We start from the raw sequence: 14,356 nt of genomic DNA, 5'->3' as shown, positions 1-14,356 counted from the left end.
GGAGAGAATCATGAGCTTGTGCTCTCATGCCAGTGGAAAAAATGAAGACATTCACTCCACTCAGCTGCCCATTACAGTGTCAGACAACCGCGTATTACAAAAAATGAAATACAATATCAAATTTAAACATCAGTGCAATTAAACCCTGACCCCATCGTCTCTACCAACGAAAGCATGCAAGTCGATCACTCGATGAATCACTCTTATATATACATTAGGTCTGCTTTACTTTCAATGCAGCCATGTTCACAATCTATCTATCTTAACCCAAATCAAATGAAAAAAGCAACTGTTAACCTCACAACATTACCAATTAGATACTATTCAGATACTGATACCAAATATTTATTACGCTTCTCTGTGTGTCTGGGACGAACTCAAAAGGTGTTTTGTGGAATTATTGAACACTGCTTCATTATTTATGCAGGATATCATGCAAGTGGATTATCATATGGGAATATTTTGAATATAATATTGAGGTACATATAGTCAGGCAGGACAGCCCTGTAGGATTTATTGCTCCTTCCTAATCTAAAGCTTCAACATCTGTGTCTGATTTTCATGTCTGTTCTTTACTTGAATGTCAGCTATCAAACTAGCCTGTCTCTCTCTCTCTTTCTCCCTCTCACACACACACACGCACACAAACACACAAACACACAAACATTCACATTGCATGCACAGTTTCCCATTTCAGGCTCTGCAGCCTCATGCAGGTCCCCTGGAATTAATGCATTCAAAAGAAACACAGAGAGGCTGAGGGAGGGAAGAGAAAAGATTAAAGCCATACAGTACATCATGATAAGAACTGCAGTATTTTTCTGCTGCAAGATCATCTTTAAACAGCCTTTGTCTGAATAAATAATTTTAGGCCAAATTTGAAACAGGGTCAGTGGAAGAAAAAAAAAATGTCTCAGAATCTAAAACGATCCACCATCTAATCATATCTGTACATTGTGAGCTATTTTTGTCTTTTATTTTCTGTCCATCTCGTCGACCATGAACCACACACCCTAAAAAAAAATGAACATGTCTGATATGAGCGTGTGCTCTTGGCCTTACTGAATACAAACGAATGCAAAAGGAAGACTTGAGGATATTGCTGCCTCTCCATTTCTGAGTCTCTCACAATCACAGCCTTGCTTTCACTCCTGTTCCGGCCCAGCTACAGCCCCCCAAGACATCCCTAAATAAGACCTGCTTCGGTCTAATTTTGGGAAGCACAGCCTCAAATGTCTTGCTGAGGAAAAAGAACTGTGCTACGCTAGTTGCTTCTTCTTCCTCTACCTGTCTCTTTCCATCTATGCATTTAGCAGAATTTGGCTATAGGAAGTGGTTGGATGACCATGTGTGGAAATGTTTAGTGTCCTATACAGCGCAAGAGTCTAATAAACCTCATTATGAAAAAAATCAGCTCAGTACAGCAGGAGGCCACAGGGTATATTTCCAGCCATTTAGATAAAAGTCCTTTGCTCCACTGCCGCTCTACTCCTGAGGTGGGAGGGGTGGAGGGAGCTCTCTGGGTCACATGATGCTGCAGCGATTTCTCTGAAGAGCGCCCTGTAGACGGATGGAGGTGTGGTTCTGGCGCATGCCCCGAGCCACAGCGCTGCCCAGCAGCTCCTTGAAGAGCAGGACTACGTGCCAGTTAAACTTGGCTGAGCACTCCACGTAGCCACACTTCCAGGTCTTCTTCACCAGGACTGACACTGCCCTGCGAGGCATGAAGCGCTGCATCTGCAGATCTCTCTTGTTGCCCACCACAAGGATTGGCACCTCGTTGCTGCTGCATTCCCTGAGAGGTAAACAATCAAACCGAACAACAAGAACAGGTTAATTTCTAACGTTTATCAGTTTACGGCAGCCATCATCTCAGCGTTTGTCACGGTGGATGGCTGGGCGTGTGCAAGATGTCTGTGTACAGTTTTTCCACCCATCTGAGGTTTGTGGGGGTGGATTGGAGGATTACAGCTCACAGGCTCAAGGGGGCTCCCACCACACTCTGCAGCGACTGGTTTACAGCATTATTATAAGTGTGAAACTGCGCTGCAAGCCAGAGGAATGGTATGATTTAGATATGCAAGGCCTGCGATTGTAATCCCACAGTGATGAAAAACACACCCAGACGAGGGCACCGTCAAGCCCAGCCATTTTCAGCAACAGTTAATTGGCTGTGCAGTGTAAAGCTTCCATCCATCCATCTTCTCGTAGATGAGACGACCGTAATCGTCACCAAACAAACAGGGTGTTCATATCCCAGCTGACTACGGGCGAGAGACAGGCTACACCCTGGATGAGGCGCCGGCTCATTTTGGGGCACCGTAAAACGTAACATTCCAAATTTGCAGTATTTAATTAGAAGCAGCATAAACTGCAGAGTACTGTATTTAAAAATACAACTTATTACTGTAAATAAATATGCTTGACTGTAATCATGTAAATGTCAAACACAATACTGGTCAGTGAATTCCTGTATATGTCCCCCATGCATTCAGTATTGGGACTGTGTATTAACACGGGACCTTTCTGGTCTGACTGGCTACTAATAACATTTAAAAACACAAGCCAGAGTCTACATGTTGGCGGTCGGTGCAAAACAAGAACCTCCCCCCCACCGTTCATCAGGAATAATAAACATTCCAATAATTATTCCAATAAGAGAAGAGAATGACCTCCAAAGCCAGAGCTGCCCCTGTTACTACCAACAAGAAAAAGGTGTCAGCAAAATGAATTGACACTTGTTAATACACCATTAGACAGTTTTAGCTTTCACTCTCATCAATCTCCAATATGTTAATTTGAACATTTCTCACCACGTTCTATTGTTATGCTCTATTCAGCACTTTTTTGTCATCCTGCTAAAACGCCATAATCCCGTATGCTCACTGTTTGACACTGACAGGATGCATATTGCTGTTCAGATTTCACTGTGAACCGACATGTGAGTTTTACAATGTAATTTGGAGATCCAATCTGGCGCTCCTCTTAAAAGCAGGTTCATTTTCACTTTGAAGCGTTTCTTTTGGTCGGGTGCCAAAGGCAGTGGAGCTGAAAATCTTAATTATTGTTTCTCGTGAAAAATAATAGCATTCTAGAAACTACAGATGGTCAATTAATTCCAGCACATTAAGAAACTTGAAGGAGCGCAAGGAGCGGCAAGCACAAGACATCTTTTGGGGTATTTGGACTCATTTCCTAATGAGGATTTAATTGTGCATATGTGCGCGTCTGCCTTAAAGGATGGACAGACAGTCCAACGCAGAGGACACCAAACAGACAGAAATATAGAGCACAGCGCTTATGTCATGAGGGGAGGTTCAGTATTGTGCAGTTGAAAAACACTTCACAGTAATCATCTCACTGTTCTTATTTTTGACAGGTTGTGCTTGTATAACAGCCTTAAAAATATCTCCTCGCATATCTGCCCAAGCTTGAGCTCTTGTGTGTGTGTGTGTATGTGTGTGTGTGTGTGTGTGTGCGCATGTGTGTGTGAAACAACTGTGAGAAAATCTACAGGAATGGTAGACACCATCAGATGCTCCTTGCTGGAGAGTTAAAGCAAACAAAGTAGGAGAAAACAAGGATGTTGTGTGTCTGACCGGGTTTGTTGTTAGTTTAGGCACATATTTTAAAGTGAAGTCAATATATTGATTCTTCATAGCTGGCATCTATTGCGGCATGTTTCCGTTAGTCATGATTTCAGTTCATGCCCAGTATCATTCCGTCCACCTTTTTTTTCCACCCTTACTTTCGGCAGGTTGACCTTTTGATCTTTTTCCTATGATTATGCAGTTTTCCTGTTTTCTATCCAGCTGCTGGTGATGATGATGATTTTCCTGCCACGGGCCACAATCATTCCAAACAACACATTTGGAACCTGGGGAGGTTCAGATGATCTGTGACCTGGCCTGCTGGATGTCGACAGCATGGAAGAGGGGGGGAAAAACAAGTTGCTCTTTTCGCCTTTCAATAATGCAAATGTGTGCAGGTGTACCAGTAGCAAGGTTGACATAGATTTGTTGTTCAGCAACTCATGCTGGAACTCTTCTGACTTTTATATTTACGCATCAGACCTATAATGATATTTTCTCCATTGCTCAAGCATCTTGCATTTTGCTTGCTGATTCATATTTCCTGAAAATTAATCCACGAATAACGACTTCAGTAAGTATTGCCAAGATTAAATGCCATTCACCTAATTTCCAGAATGCGGGGAGGAGTCTGCTGAATAAAAAAAGATATTGCCACGACCAGACTGTGGCACTATTACAGTGTAGTAAACATGTAATTGTACGTATTTGTGACAGGACTCTGACTCGTGGCTGTGTTTGACTGTACCTGTGTTCCATTATCTGCTGCCTTATCATCTTGACATATTCAAAGCTGTCCACACAGCAGATGTCGTACACCAGAATGTAGGCGTTGGCATTCCGAACACCTCTGCAGCGCAAATCCAGCCACTCCTAAAGGACAAATACACAGAGACAACACTATAAACATACAGTCCATATTCATACTGGTATTTCAGTCATACTCCTCTTTTAGGGGGCTAAAATATCTCACCATCTATTTGGATGGATCGCTCTGGGATTTGGCCTGGTGATTAACCCTAACAGTGATCCCTTGCCTTTGCCTCTAATGCCACAGAGAGGATGACATTTCTGGTTTTGAGTGAAATGTCGTGATGACTGCTGGATTGATTGCGGTGACATTTGATAACAGTCATGTCTCCTCCTCACCACCGATTTTAATTATTTCGCTGACCCGACTTTCTGTGTACAAATCAAATAATGTAAAGCTTTTATTTGTTTTGGTTTATAATTGTGTTTAGTGCGAATTAGCACATACCTATTAGCATCTTACGACATTATGGTCAGACCTGGCATCTGACCGTCATTTAGATTGTTTTATTTGTCACATCGAGAGACTCACGATGAATATGCTGCCGTTTCCACAATATTTAAAGATCACATATTATATCTTTTTTATACATGTATATGTATAAATACACAAGTTAACACAGCTGTCTCAAACCGCTCTGTCAGAAAAGCCTCTGAAAACAAAAACGAAACTGCACACGTGCATGCAATAAATGTGCATGCATGTGCACACACTTCTTGTGCATGTTCTAACAATGTGACGCCACATGAACAAAGATTTCTGACAGACGCGTTTCTGTACTTGATGACAGAACTACATAAACAACGCAGCATTGACTGGATGGTTTATTGAGCTGTTTTTGGGTTGATAATGACCCAAATCTGCCATAATAGTCGTGTAGAAACAGAAACATGGGAAACGTGAGTTTTTTCATAATATGGGACCTTTAAAGCACAGTGGTGGATGGATGGATGGTGTTTTTTCTAAGACAGTTAAAAACTACAAGTTTAAAATAAACATTTAACAAATATTCACGATATCCCGGCTTAGACAAACAACAAACGTGAGCGGTGGCACTACCTCCTCATACTCTCCTTGCCAGTTAATAATAGTAGAGAGAACGTGTCTATGTGCAATCATTCTGAAGGGCATTGCTCAAAGTCAGAGATTATCTCTTTCTGCTGCTGAGCTTCTGTGAAAACCTGCAGAGTCAGTGACATCTGAGAGCCTATAGAGCCAATTCATAAAACATGACGCCTGCACTGTTCAAGGACGATGACCGAGGTTACAGCTCATAGCAGGGAGACAAACCTTCTGTCAGGAGGAGGAAAAGGAACCTTCACTTCTGTTTAACTCTGCTCACAACCCTTGTCTTGCAGCAGATGCAACGGGCCAAGCAGCAGCATTTGATTCCGTGGGAATCGACGCCAGACTGAGAGCAACCACTGACAGCTAAAGCACATGGAGCGCTCTGCAAGCCAGCCAGCCAGCCGCCGATGCCCCCTCTCGCTGTATATGCAATTAATTTAGAAGCATTTGATCAGCTAAAAGAGAGGAAGGAAAATAGAGGAACATCAGTGGGCGGAAGAAAAGGTCTGCCGAGGGATGAAAGGAGGAAACAAACGCAGCCCTGAGGGAATGTGAAAGATGAAAAAGGCAGCGGTGGATCAGGGGATGAGCTGACAGGGGTGTCAGCATAACCTCTGAGGTGCTAACGAAGGGTCTGGAGACGAAAACTGTCAGGAAGCGAGTGCAGGTTAACCCCAAGCAGGCAGACGGAGGATATACTCTGTGCAAGAACCAATTTGTAAGACTTAATCTATGCTACAACAACAAAAAAAGGTTGGCAGCAGAAATATTAGGGTCAGACTGTACGGCACAGACATTTAAACTCAGAGGATATTAAAAGAGTCGTCTGGCAATATGGGAAATTGATGTGCTCACTTGAGTTGCAGAGAGGCTTGATATCCGTCTCCTGTCTGTCCACTTGGAGTCAGCTGAGGAAATGGATGCTGTTCACAATTTTAAAAAGCATCTCCCCATCATTTTAATGTCTCTGTTTAGCATGGAGCGAGACAGAATGTCCCTCGCTTGCTCAAGTGCCTGCGATGGTGTACGGTGGAAGTCAGTATCCATGTGCTCCTTATCGCTCGACCTCCTGGATCAGTTTGTGCAACTTGACAGAAATGTTTTTCCTCTCAAGTCTGGCAAAAAATATGCTTTTAAAATGAAGAAATATTTACAGGCAATATGTAAAAATCCTCTAATAGTCCTGTGATACATGAGGCAAAAGAGAGCGTGCCATGATCAATGTAGCTTTTAATGCAGATAACGCTGCGTCTGAGTCGGTCAGGAAATATTTGTCTGTGGCGGTCTTGAAAGGGGTTCTTTGTTGACTTTAGCTGAGGCGAGTGTGAGGAACAAACAGCCTCACAGCAGCAGCGGGATGCGTGTTACAGAGACGAGCACACGGCACAAAGATCATCTCATTTGTGAGTGAAAAGGGGAATGCAAAGGAAGAGCGGTGGGGAGGGTAAGGTGGCGTGGAAACGCGCTCCAGCTTGAATGCATTTTCATGGCAGAGAAAACATGTCACACAGAACATCTTGATTCCTGGTGTGATTTCCCGTTGTCGCTGCTCATGCTCAAAATAATCCAAAGTTGCGTCAGGCTGACGAAAAGCTCAAAGCGTTCACCTATTCTTGTCTCATCAAAGCAACACATAGCAGAGCATGTCATTACCGATGGGCATTTTCTGATTGATGCCGTTGATGGTGTGTGAGTGGCCTCCGTTGCAGCCTCACATCACTGCGGAGCTAAAAATAGCAGCTTGTCTTCTCATCTCAGATCTTGTTGTCATCCACGTCCTGTTTTTAAATGAGGAGGAGGGGACCAGAAAGGGCAGCGCTGCTTCTTAAAATCCAAACAAGAGAGCAAAATAAAGAAATGAGGGGAGGGGGGGGGGAGTAAGGCAGCTGTTCGCAGCTGATAAACCGGCATCCACATTCAAGACGCATGTGTGGGCATGTTTATGTGTGTGACTGCATGGTGCGAGAGCGGGCTTGGGGGAGCATGAATATGAAATCGGTCTTCACCAAAAAAAAAGGAGCATCTCCTTCTTTACTCCTGAAGAGCCGTGCAGCACATGTGCAGCAATGGGAATATTAAAATAATTCTATCACTCCCTGACAACCGGAGACCCTGGTCCTGGTTTTTTAGCAGGCTGTGACCGATCTGTCGTTGTTTCCTGACATCAACAGGCAGCCTCACGGAGACAAGTGGTTGAAATATAAATCAATATTCACGCACAGGAGGGATTCTGGTGCATCCTGGTGGGGAGAAGGGTGCGAGGCAATTCAGGACACGTCACAAACCGGGGCCACGCTGACAGATTTACATTTAGCATCTATTACAGTACGTCCCCAGCCGATCAGTAAATGTGAAGGTTCAAGTCTACTTTTGAACGATCCACTAACCACCGCTTGTCAAAGGTAATGAAGTATTAATAACGGTGAGATATACAGTCATGTTTCAGAGAATGTGTTGAGAAGTTACCTTTTGTGCTTTATTTTTTTTAAATTATTAATCTGTTGTTATCCGTGCCAAGGAGAGCTGGAAGATGTTACGTGATGACACACGTTTGTGTTCTTGTCCCAAGGATATTTTGGAAAGATGTCAAAGTGAAGTTTTGTTTTCGGATCTCAAGCCAAGGAATAACTTAATAATTCACAAGGTACATCAGATGCAACTGACTTCAACATTGTGTGATCAGACCTTATTTAAAAAAAGAAATTCTGTCATTCAAATTAAATATGGGACAATCAAAACTATGTGCAACAGGGTTCAAGGTCCGAATCATCGAATCAGGTACTAAAACAAATAAACATATTTCCCTACATGTTGAATTACTCTATTCACTGGGCTGTAGCTTCTTCAATGATTTGTTCTTTCAAAAGGTTCTTCAATATTCATTCAGCTTTGGATGAATAGACAAAGATTATGTAAGTAAAGAAAACAACAACAACAACGTTTAAACACACGTTTTACACACTCCCTCCATCCTCATCTACATTTCTCTTCCTCTTATCACACATCATACTTCAATTTCTACCAAGGCTGCCCAAGTTTCTTTTTTTTTTTTTTTTAAATCCAATATACAGTATGACAGAAAAACAATAAGTCAGACACGGTATCGATGGAGATAACTGTCCAGAAAGGGCAGCAGCGGGAGAGGGAGCCTTCTGTGTGGGAGGAAGTCATGGAGATACACGATGGCAAGAACAAAAAAACAAGCAAATCGTTGCTGTCAGACTTTACTCCATCTGTCTCCACACCGCACTGACACTCTGTCTAAATGCAACGCTATCGGCAGCAGACAGATTTATCGCAAAGCAAATAAATCATTACACAAACCAGCCTCACAGTGAGGTAATAAAACCCGTGTCCATTATGAAAACGGTTGTCTACGACCCTACGTGGTTAAAATGAGGTCACAAGTATACCCCTCTGCAGTAAAAGCGCTGTTCTTCCTCCAAACGTAATCTGAACTGATGAGAAATTGCCGCGCTGCATGAGGATGGAGGTGGATTGACTCACTCCATTCTGCAGCTTTTTCCAGCGCGACGTTATAAAACCTCACGGTGTCCATTAAACTCTGTGCAGCCCTCCTTAAACTGGCTGCAACAGTCCTCCTTCCTGGGTCTCCGGTTCCCAGTGGTATCCCAACAGGAGACTGTGCTTTCATTCGATCTGCCTCGGCTCATTTTGACCACTGCACATCACGATCCAAGCCCCCCCCCCCCCCCCCCCCCCAAGTACGGGAATCAGGGAAGGCTTTTCTCGCCGTGAACAGAGGATGTCACCACGCAAAGCAAAGAGAGCAGCCATCTGGAACGAGCAGAGAAGAATACGTGCTCCAGCCGAGCAGCTAAACGACTCCTCACTAAACGAGTCTCCATAAATCTGTCTGATAGGAACGTTGTGGCGGCGCTTCCTGTGTACCTTCCACAAAGTGCCTGGCAAGCATGGCCGCCGGCTAAATGCACCGCACTCTGACCTGAGCATGAAGTGTTCACGTTATGCGATACAACATGATATCCAAAGGTGCTGAGCAGTTTTCTCAGAAGACGCAGCCTTTGGGAGACGCGCCAACATCCCCCCTGTGTGAACTCATGATACTCTCATCCATCGTTCTGCTCACACCTATAGCAGCGTGTTCCCTCATGGGGATACCAGCATTTAGAGGAAGAGACAGGACACTCAGTCAGCCCCCTGGTAGGGGGGGGGGGGGCTCCCTAATAACAAACAGACAAACTCTGCAGCGGCAGCTTGGCAGGACGATCGCTCCAGCCTCTCCTCTCGGCTGTCTGTCAGATCTTTTCTCTGTTCACAGCAGGAAGAACGACACTTCAGGAAGCCTCTTGTTTGACATGCTCATTTTGTGCCCCGCCACCCCCCCCCCCCTCCTTGGCCCGATCTCATTTTCTCAGCGGCACCTCATCTGCGGAGAGATCCTCGAGCTCTTCTTCTGCAGGGTACGTGTGACACGGCGGGAGATAGAGTGAAGAGGAAATGTTCACCGGCGGAGACGGGTGGAGTGCAGCCAGAGGATTCCATCTCGAATGTGTCGCAGCGTCTCCGTTGAGCCAGTCAGAGAAGGGTCAACCACACGTCTAATGTCAACAGAGGATTATAGCGGAATTTAATCAATACCTGAGGATGTTTTATTTCCATATCCGGGGGCAGACACACCAAATCCAAGCTTTATGCTGAGAACATCTTGATTTCTCCGTCCTCGCTGCAAAACTGCTTCCATTAAAGTGATGACAAGTACAAAATGAAGAGCGCTCAAGTTCAGCCGGGGGGGGGGGTCTGAAGATTCCGCTGTCTGAGTGGATAATCAAAAGGCGCCTCATCCTTGGTATCAAATCTCTCCTGATAAGGCTGTCTATGCCTCATATTCCCATTCAGACATGAACACAACTTAAAACCCAGATTTACACAGACGGACGTCCAGTCACCTTTTGATTTGCAGTGAGAGCGGCTTCTTCAAGGCCAGCCAGAGAAATGAGGATCAAGCAGCTGTCTTCATTGCCTCACATCTCACCTCTTTCAACGTGAATCAATCGACACCTTTAGTTTTTTTTTTTCTTTTCAGTCTGCTGTCACAAGTGTCCTCCTCCGGTTTCCACAGCCTTTTCAAGCTCAGCGGGGTCATCAGCCACCGTCACCACTGCTCCGTGGGAGATTTATCTTTGGCATTGAAATCACAATTTCAATGGGCGCTGCAAATCCGCTTTGCAAAGTGACCCCAAACATTGAACATCTGCAGCCAGCATGTACATTACAGCTGCATGTCCCGCTACTCGCTTTAATGCTTGACCTATATTTATTGTTTTGTTTTGTTAAACCAGGGGGTGAAGATGGTGGATGCCCGGAGCATCCCCCAACCCGATTCCGTTATTATTTTCCATGCACATGATCCAGATCCAAGGCAGTCACCTGAGTATATTTAAATGCTGCTCTTAGTTTGGGGAGTCTGCAGAAGACATGCTAAGATTAATAAGAAACAATATGCAGGCGGGCATTCCTCGTGAGGGGAGTTGAGAGAGAGAGAGAGAGCGAGAGAGAGAGAGAGAGTTTGCAGCATTAAAAGTGAAGCTCTCCGAGGCTTTCAATCAGTTGGGTCTCCATAGAAACTAGTCGACCAGAGACGTCTGATAGTGACGGGAGAATAAATGAAATATTTGTACCTCTGAGAAATGTTGGAGCAGATGGGCTGAGAAATTCAGATTATATAAGTGCTCCGTGTTTAGGGGCAATATTATAAAAGACCGTGCACGTGTATATAAATAAACACGCATCTTCCCGTGCACGGGGATGTTACCTGACTGGAGCTGGATGGGAAGGAGGAGATTGGCGGGACGTCCAAAATCTTCAGCTCATACATGTTCCCGTTCAGGATGACGGAGGGTCGGTACACGTACCGCGTCCTGGTCGGCGCGTACACGTCAGAGAAATCGTTATAGATGAACTGGCGGATGATGGAAGTTTTGCCCACTCCGGGAGCGCCGATGACCGCGATGCTCAGCGTCTCCACCATTCCTGGAGCCCCAGTTCAGCACCATGGACAGCGAGGACCGCGGCGACAGGCGCGTGACCGTCCGCGGGCAGCTGCGCGCCGCCGCGCCTCGAAATCACCTCAAACCGAACCGTGGAGCGGGGTGAAGAAAGTTTAACTCCGGGCTCGGGGCGACCAGACCGGGAGGGTGTCAGAAAGGAAGCTCGGCCACGATCACGCAGGAGGAGGGGGGGAATTCGCTGCCTCTGCAATCCAGCAGCGGGAGGGGGGACGCGTGGTCTTCAAGGGGGGGGGGGGGCACCCCAAAGCGACCTCGTCCCCAGAGAGGACGCGTAAAAGTCCGTCCGTCCGTCTCCACGTGGACATAATCTCATCCAGACTATAGACTATGACCTTGTCCACCTCTCACACATTTCCCGCGATGCGTCGCCGCGCTCCTCCATCACGGGCAGGACGGGCGCGCAAATAAGAGCTCCACGTGTTCCGAGGTCGCGCACAATCCCATAATCTTCTTGTTTTTCGATGCAGGGAATGCGGATTGAAATCTGGGATTCAGAGCAGAGGAGGCGACCCACGCACCCAGCGGACGCGCGTTTCCTGTGGAGGCATCTGGAGCCGAACGAGCGCTGCGCGTTGAGCCGCTGAAGACGGCTCTCTCTCTCTCTCTCTCTCTCTCTCTCTCGCCCCCTCGTCCAATAGGATCATAACGCGCCCCGTGAAAGCTGTGGGTTCCTGTACACGCCTCACAGACAAGGCAGAAGCAAGGCCACACACCACGCATCATCACGACGTGTGTGTGTGTGTGTGTGTGTGTGGGGGGGGGGGGTCTGAATCTCTGAAGGTCACGACTTATTGTTGTGGAGGGTCCCTGTCAGTGTGGACGTCTCCCCCTCCAGACTCGGTCCAAGGAGACCACGTCAGACCAGACACGTCTGTCAATCAGAATTAACATCCAACCCCTTTAAATGAGACGCCACGAAAAGGGTTTATGAGTCGTAACTGTTTAATAGCAGGTCTCTGATCTGTTAATAAAAACATAATTCAGGAGCTTTATTGGTGCCGGCTGAGCCTCTGTCGCTTTTTAAAAGCCTCATTATAGAAAAATAATGATTATAAATACAATGTAAAAGCAACGCAGCTTTATAATGTATATATTTGATCTGTTCAAGGCTATAAGCACGTTGATCAAATACAAACCTAATCCTATTGACATTACATAACGCTGGTTGTAGCCGCTGCACCTGCTTGTAAGCTGCAATATTAATCACCTCTAAACTGGTGAATTGCTTTTGGATGGTATATTGATTGAAACGTTTTCTGCTCCAAAAGTAATTAAATAACTCAGTAGTGGGCATTTCATATTTGTCAGACACAGCAGGTTAATCCAGACTTGGTGTTTATTCACAAAGAGCACGGTGTGTGAAAGCATTGCACCGCAGCTTGCAGGGACTTTGGGATGTGAAGTTTGCCAAGCAAACAAAACAGAACATTTTCCATCCCATGACACTGGAACTTTAGCCCGGCAGACTGTGCTGCAAAAATAGTCTGGTTTTATTTATTTATTCAGTTATAATATCCAAATAGTGAAGAAACGTGTGACTTCAACAAGGATTTTAATAGTTCCTTTCAAAACGATGTACACACAGTGAACAAAAAGCATGTTGACCAAAAGTATCAGATTAACCTAATTATTATTTTTACTGCATTTTGAATGAATCAGCCATCATCACACACACAATCTCAGAATACACAGCCACCTCCATCCCAACCTTTACAAAGTACAGACATCCTGTAGCGCCGATGCAAAGGGCTTCCAGTGTAACGACTCGGAAAGAGATGAACCCAGAATCCAGAGTCTCCGGGCCGAACAGGGATGTTGGGCGTTCTGCCCTTCTTCCTGCTACAAACCACGACGTCGTCAGCTTGGAAAGATCTCACCCGAGCCTTCATCTCAGATGCCGATCGCCCCCCCAAAAAAGGACACAAACAAAAAGAAGTGGCAGCGAGCCCAGGTGGGCAAGACCATAGAGACCCTCAACACCAGAGGTTCTCCGTCACATGGAAATTAACAAGAGTACGAAAGCAAACTGAAACACGGAACGACAAAAGGGAGGAGGCAGAACAAAACTGCTGCTGGTCTAAATAATGTCCAGACGTTGAATATGCTAATTAAATTAAACGCCGACAGGTTCCAGGCGACGCATCAAACAAGCCGCTTTCGGGGGCAGCAGAGGTTCTGATGTGGAACACAGGCAGTAAAAAGGAAACTTCAAAATGACAAAGACACCAATCACGTAAGTATTTATGCATCACTTCTGAGGCTCTGAGAGCCACCTTCGCTCCACACACTCAGCGGGACAGTCAAAGCCCCCCCCCCCCCCCCCCCCCGGCCCTTTGATTGAAAGTACCTTAAATAAATATGGTGGCGGTGACGACTTCCCTGATGATTGCAGCCACTAAAAATAGACTCTAATTTGCAGAAACAGCGAGATAATGATTAATGAGCCTCATGCAGAGGAAATAGTCAAGGGAGTACAAACCACACGGCCGTCTGTCTGCAAAAGAATGAAAGTCATCACAGGACGGCCCCCCCGCCCCCCCGGCAGGAACGGGAACATGGCCGAGTCCATTTCACACCGCATGTCGAGTGCAAACAAACACACAGAGAGGGAAACGGAATTGAATCAGACATGTCAGCAGTCTGAGCAGGGGGGGGGAGGACCAATTAGAGATGGGGGGGGGGGGGTCAAACTGGGACAAAACATAATTAACCAGCCTAATTAAACAGCTGAATGAGATGTAGAGCGCAGCCTCCAGGGAAAGAGTCATAAAGTTGTGGTGTGGATCTTGGGTCAGGTGCAGCACAGCAGGGGTCCGGGGGGGGGGGGGGGGGGG

The 14,356-nt window shown here is 45.8% G+C and overlaps 1 protein-coding gene across 1 annotated transcript; it reads right to left on the bottom strand.

Annotated features, from left to right (window-relative positions):
* Positions 1–1,524: 1,524 nt before the first annotated feature.
* On the bottom strand, positions 1,525–11,482 carry rasl10a (RAS-like, family 10, member A). The gene is made up of 3 exons (XM_068760996.1): positions 11,267–11,482; positions 4,339–4,463; positions 1,525–1,795 (listed from the first exon to the last, which is right to left on the bottom strand). The coding sequence occupies exons 1-3, from the start codon at positions 11,480–11,482 to the stop codon at positions 1,525–1,527; spliced, it is 612 nt and encodes a 203-aa protein (XP_068617097.1).
* Positions 11,483–14,356: the final 2,874 nt, after the last annotated feature.

The sequence above is a fragment of the Brachionichthys hirsutus genome, chromosome 4 (assembly GCF_040956055.1).
Source record: "Brachionichthys hirsutus isolate HB-005 chromosome 4, CSIRO-AGI_Bhir_v1, whole genome shotgun sequence".
NCBI classification, from domain to species: domain Eukaryota; kingdom Metazoa; phylum Chordata; class Actinopteri; order Lophiiformes; family Brachionichthyidae; genus Brachionichthys; species Brachionichthys hirsutus.
The sequence above is the reverse complement of the archived record's forward strand: the minus strand, read 5'-3'. Positions and strand labels throughout refer to the sequence as shown.

What these genes read in the sequence shown, in the direction of transcription:
- rasl10a (XM_068760996.1), bottom strand. Translation starts at nt 11,482, where the DNA reads ATGGTGGAGACGCTGAGCATCGCGGTCATCGGCGCTCCCGGAGTGGGC. An exon ending in TCCCATCCAGCTCCAGTCAG is followed by an intron (nt 4,464 to 11,266) that starts GTAACATCCCCG and finishes TTTGTCCTTTAG; the next exon opens with GAGTGGCTGGATTTGCGCTG. An exon ending in CAGCAGATAATGGAACACAG is followed by an intron (nt 1,796 to 4,338) that starts GTACAGTCAAAC and finishes TTTACCTCTCAG; the next exon opens with GGAATGCAGCAGCAACGAGG.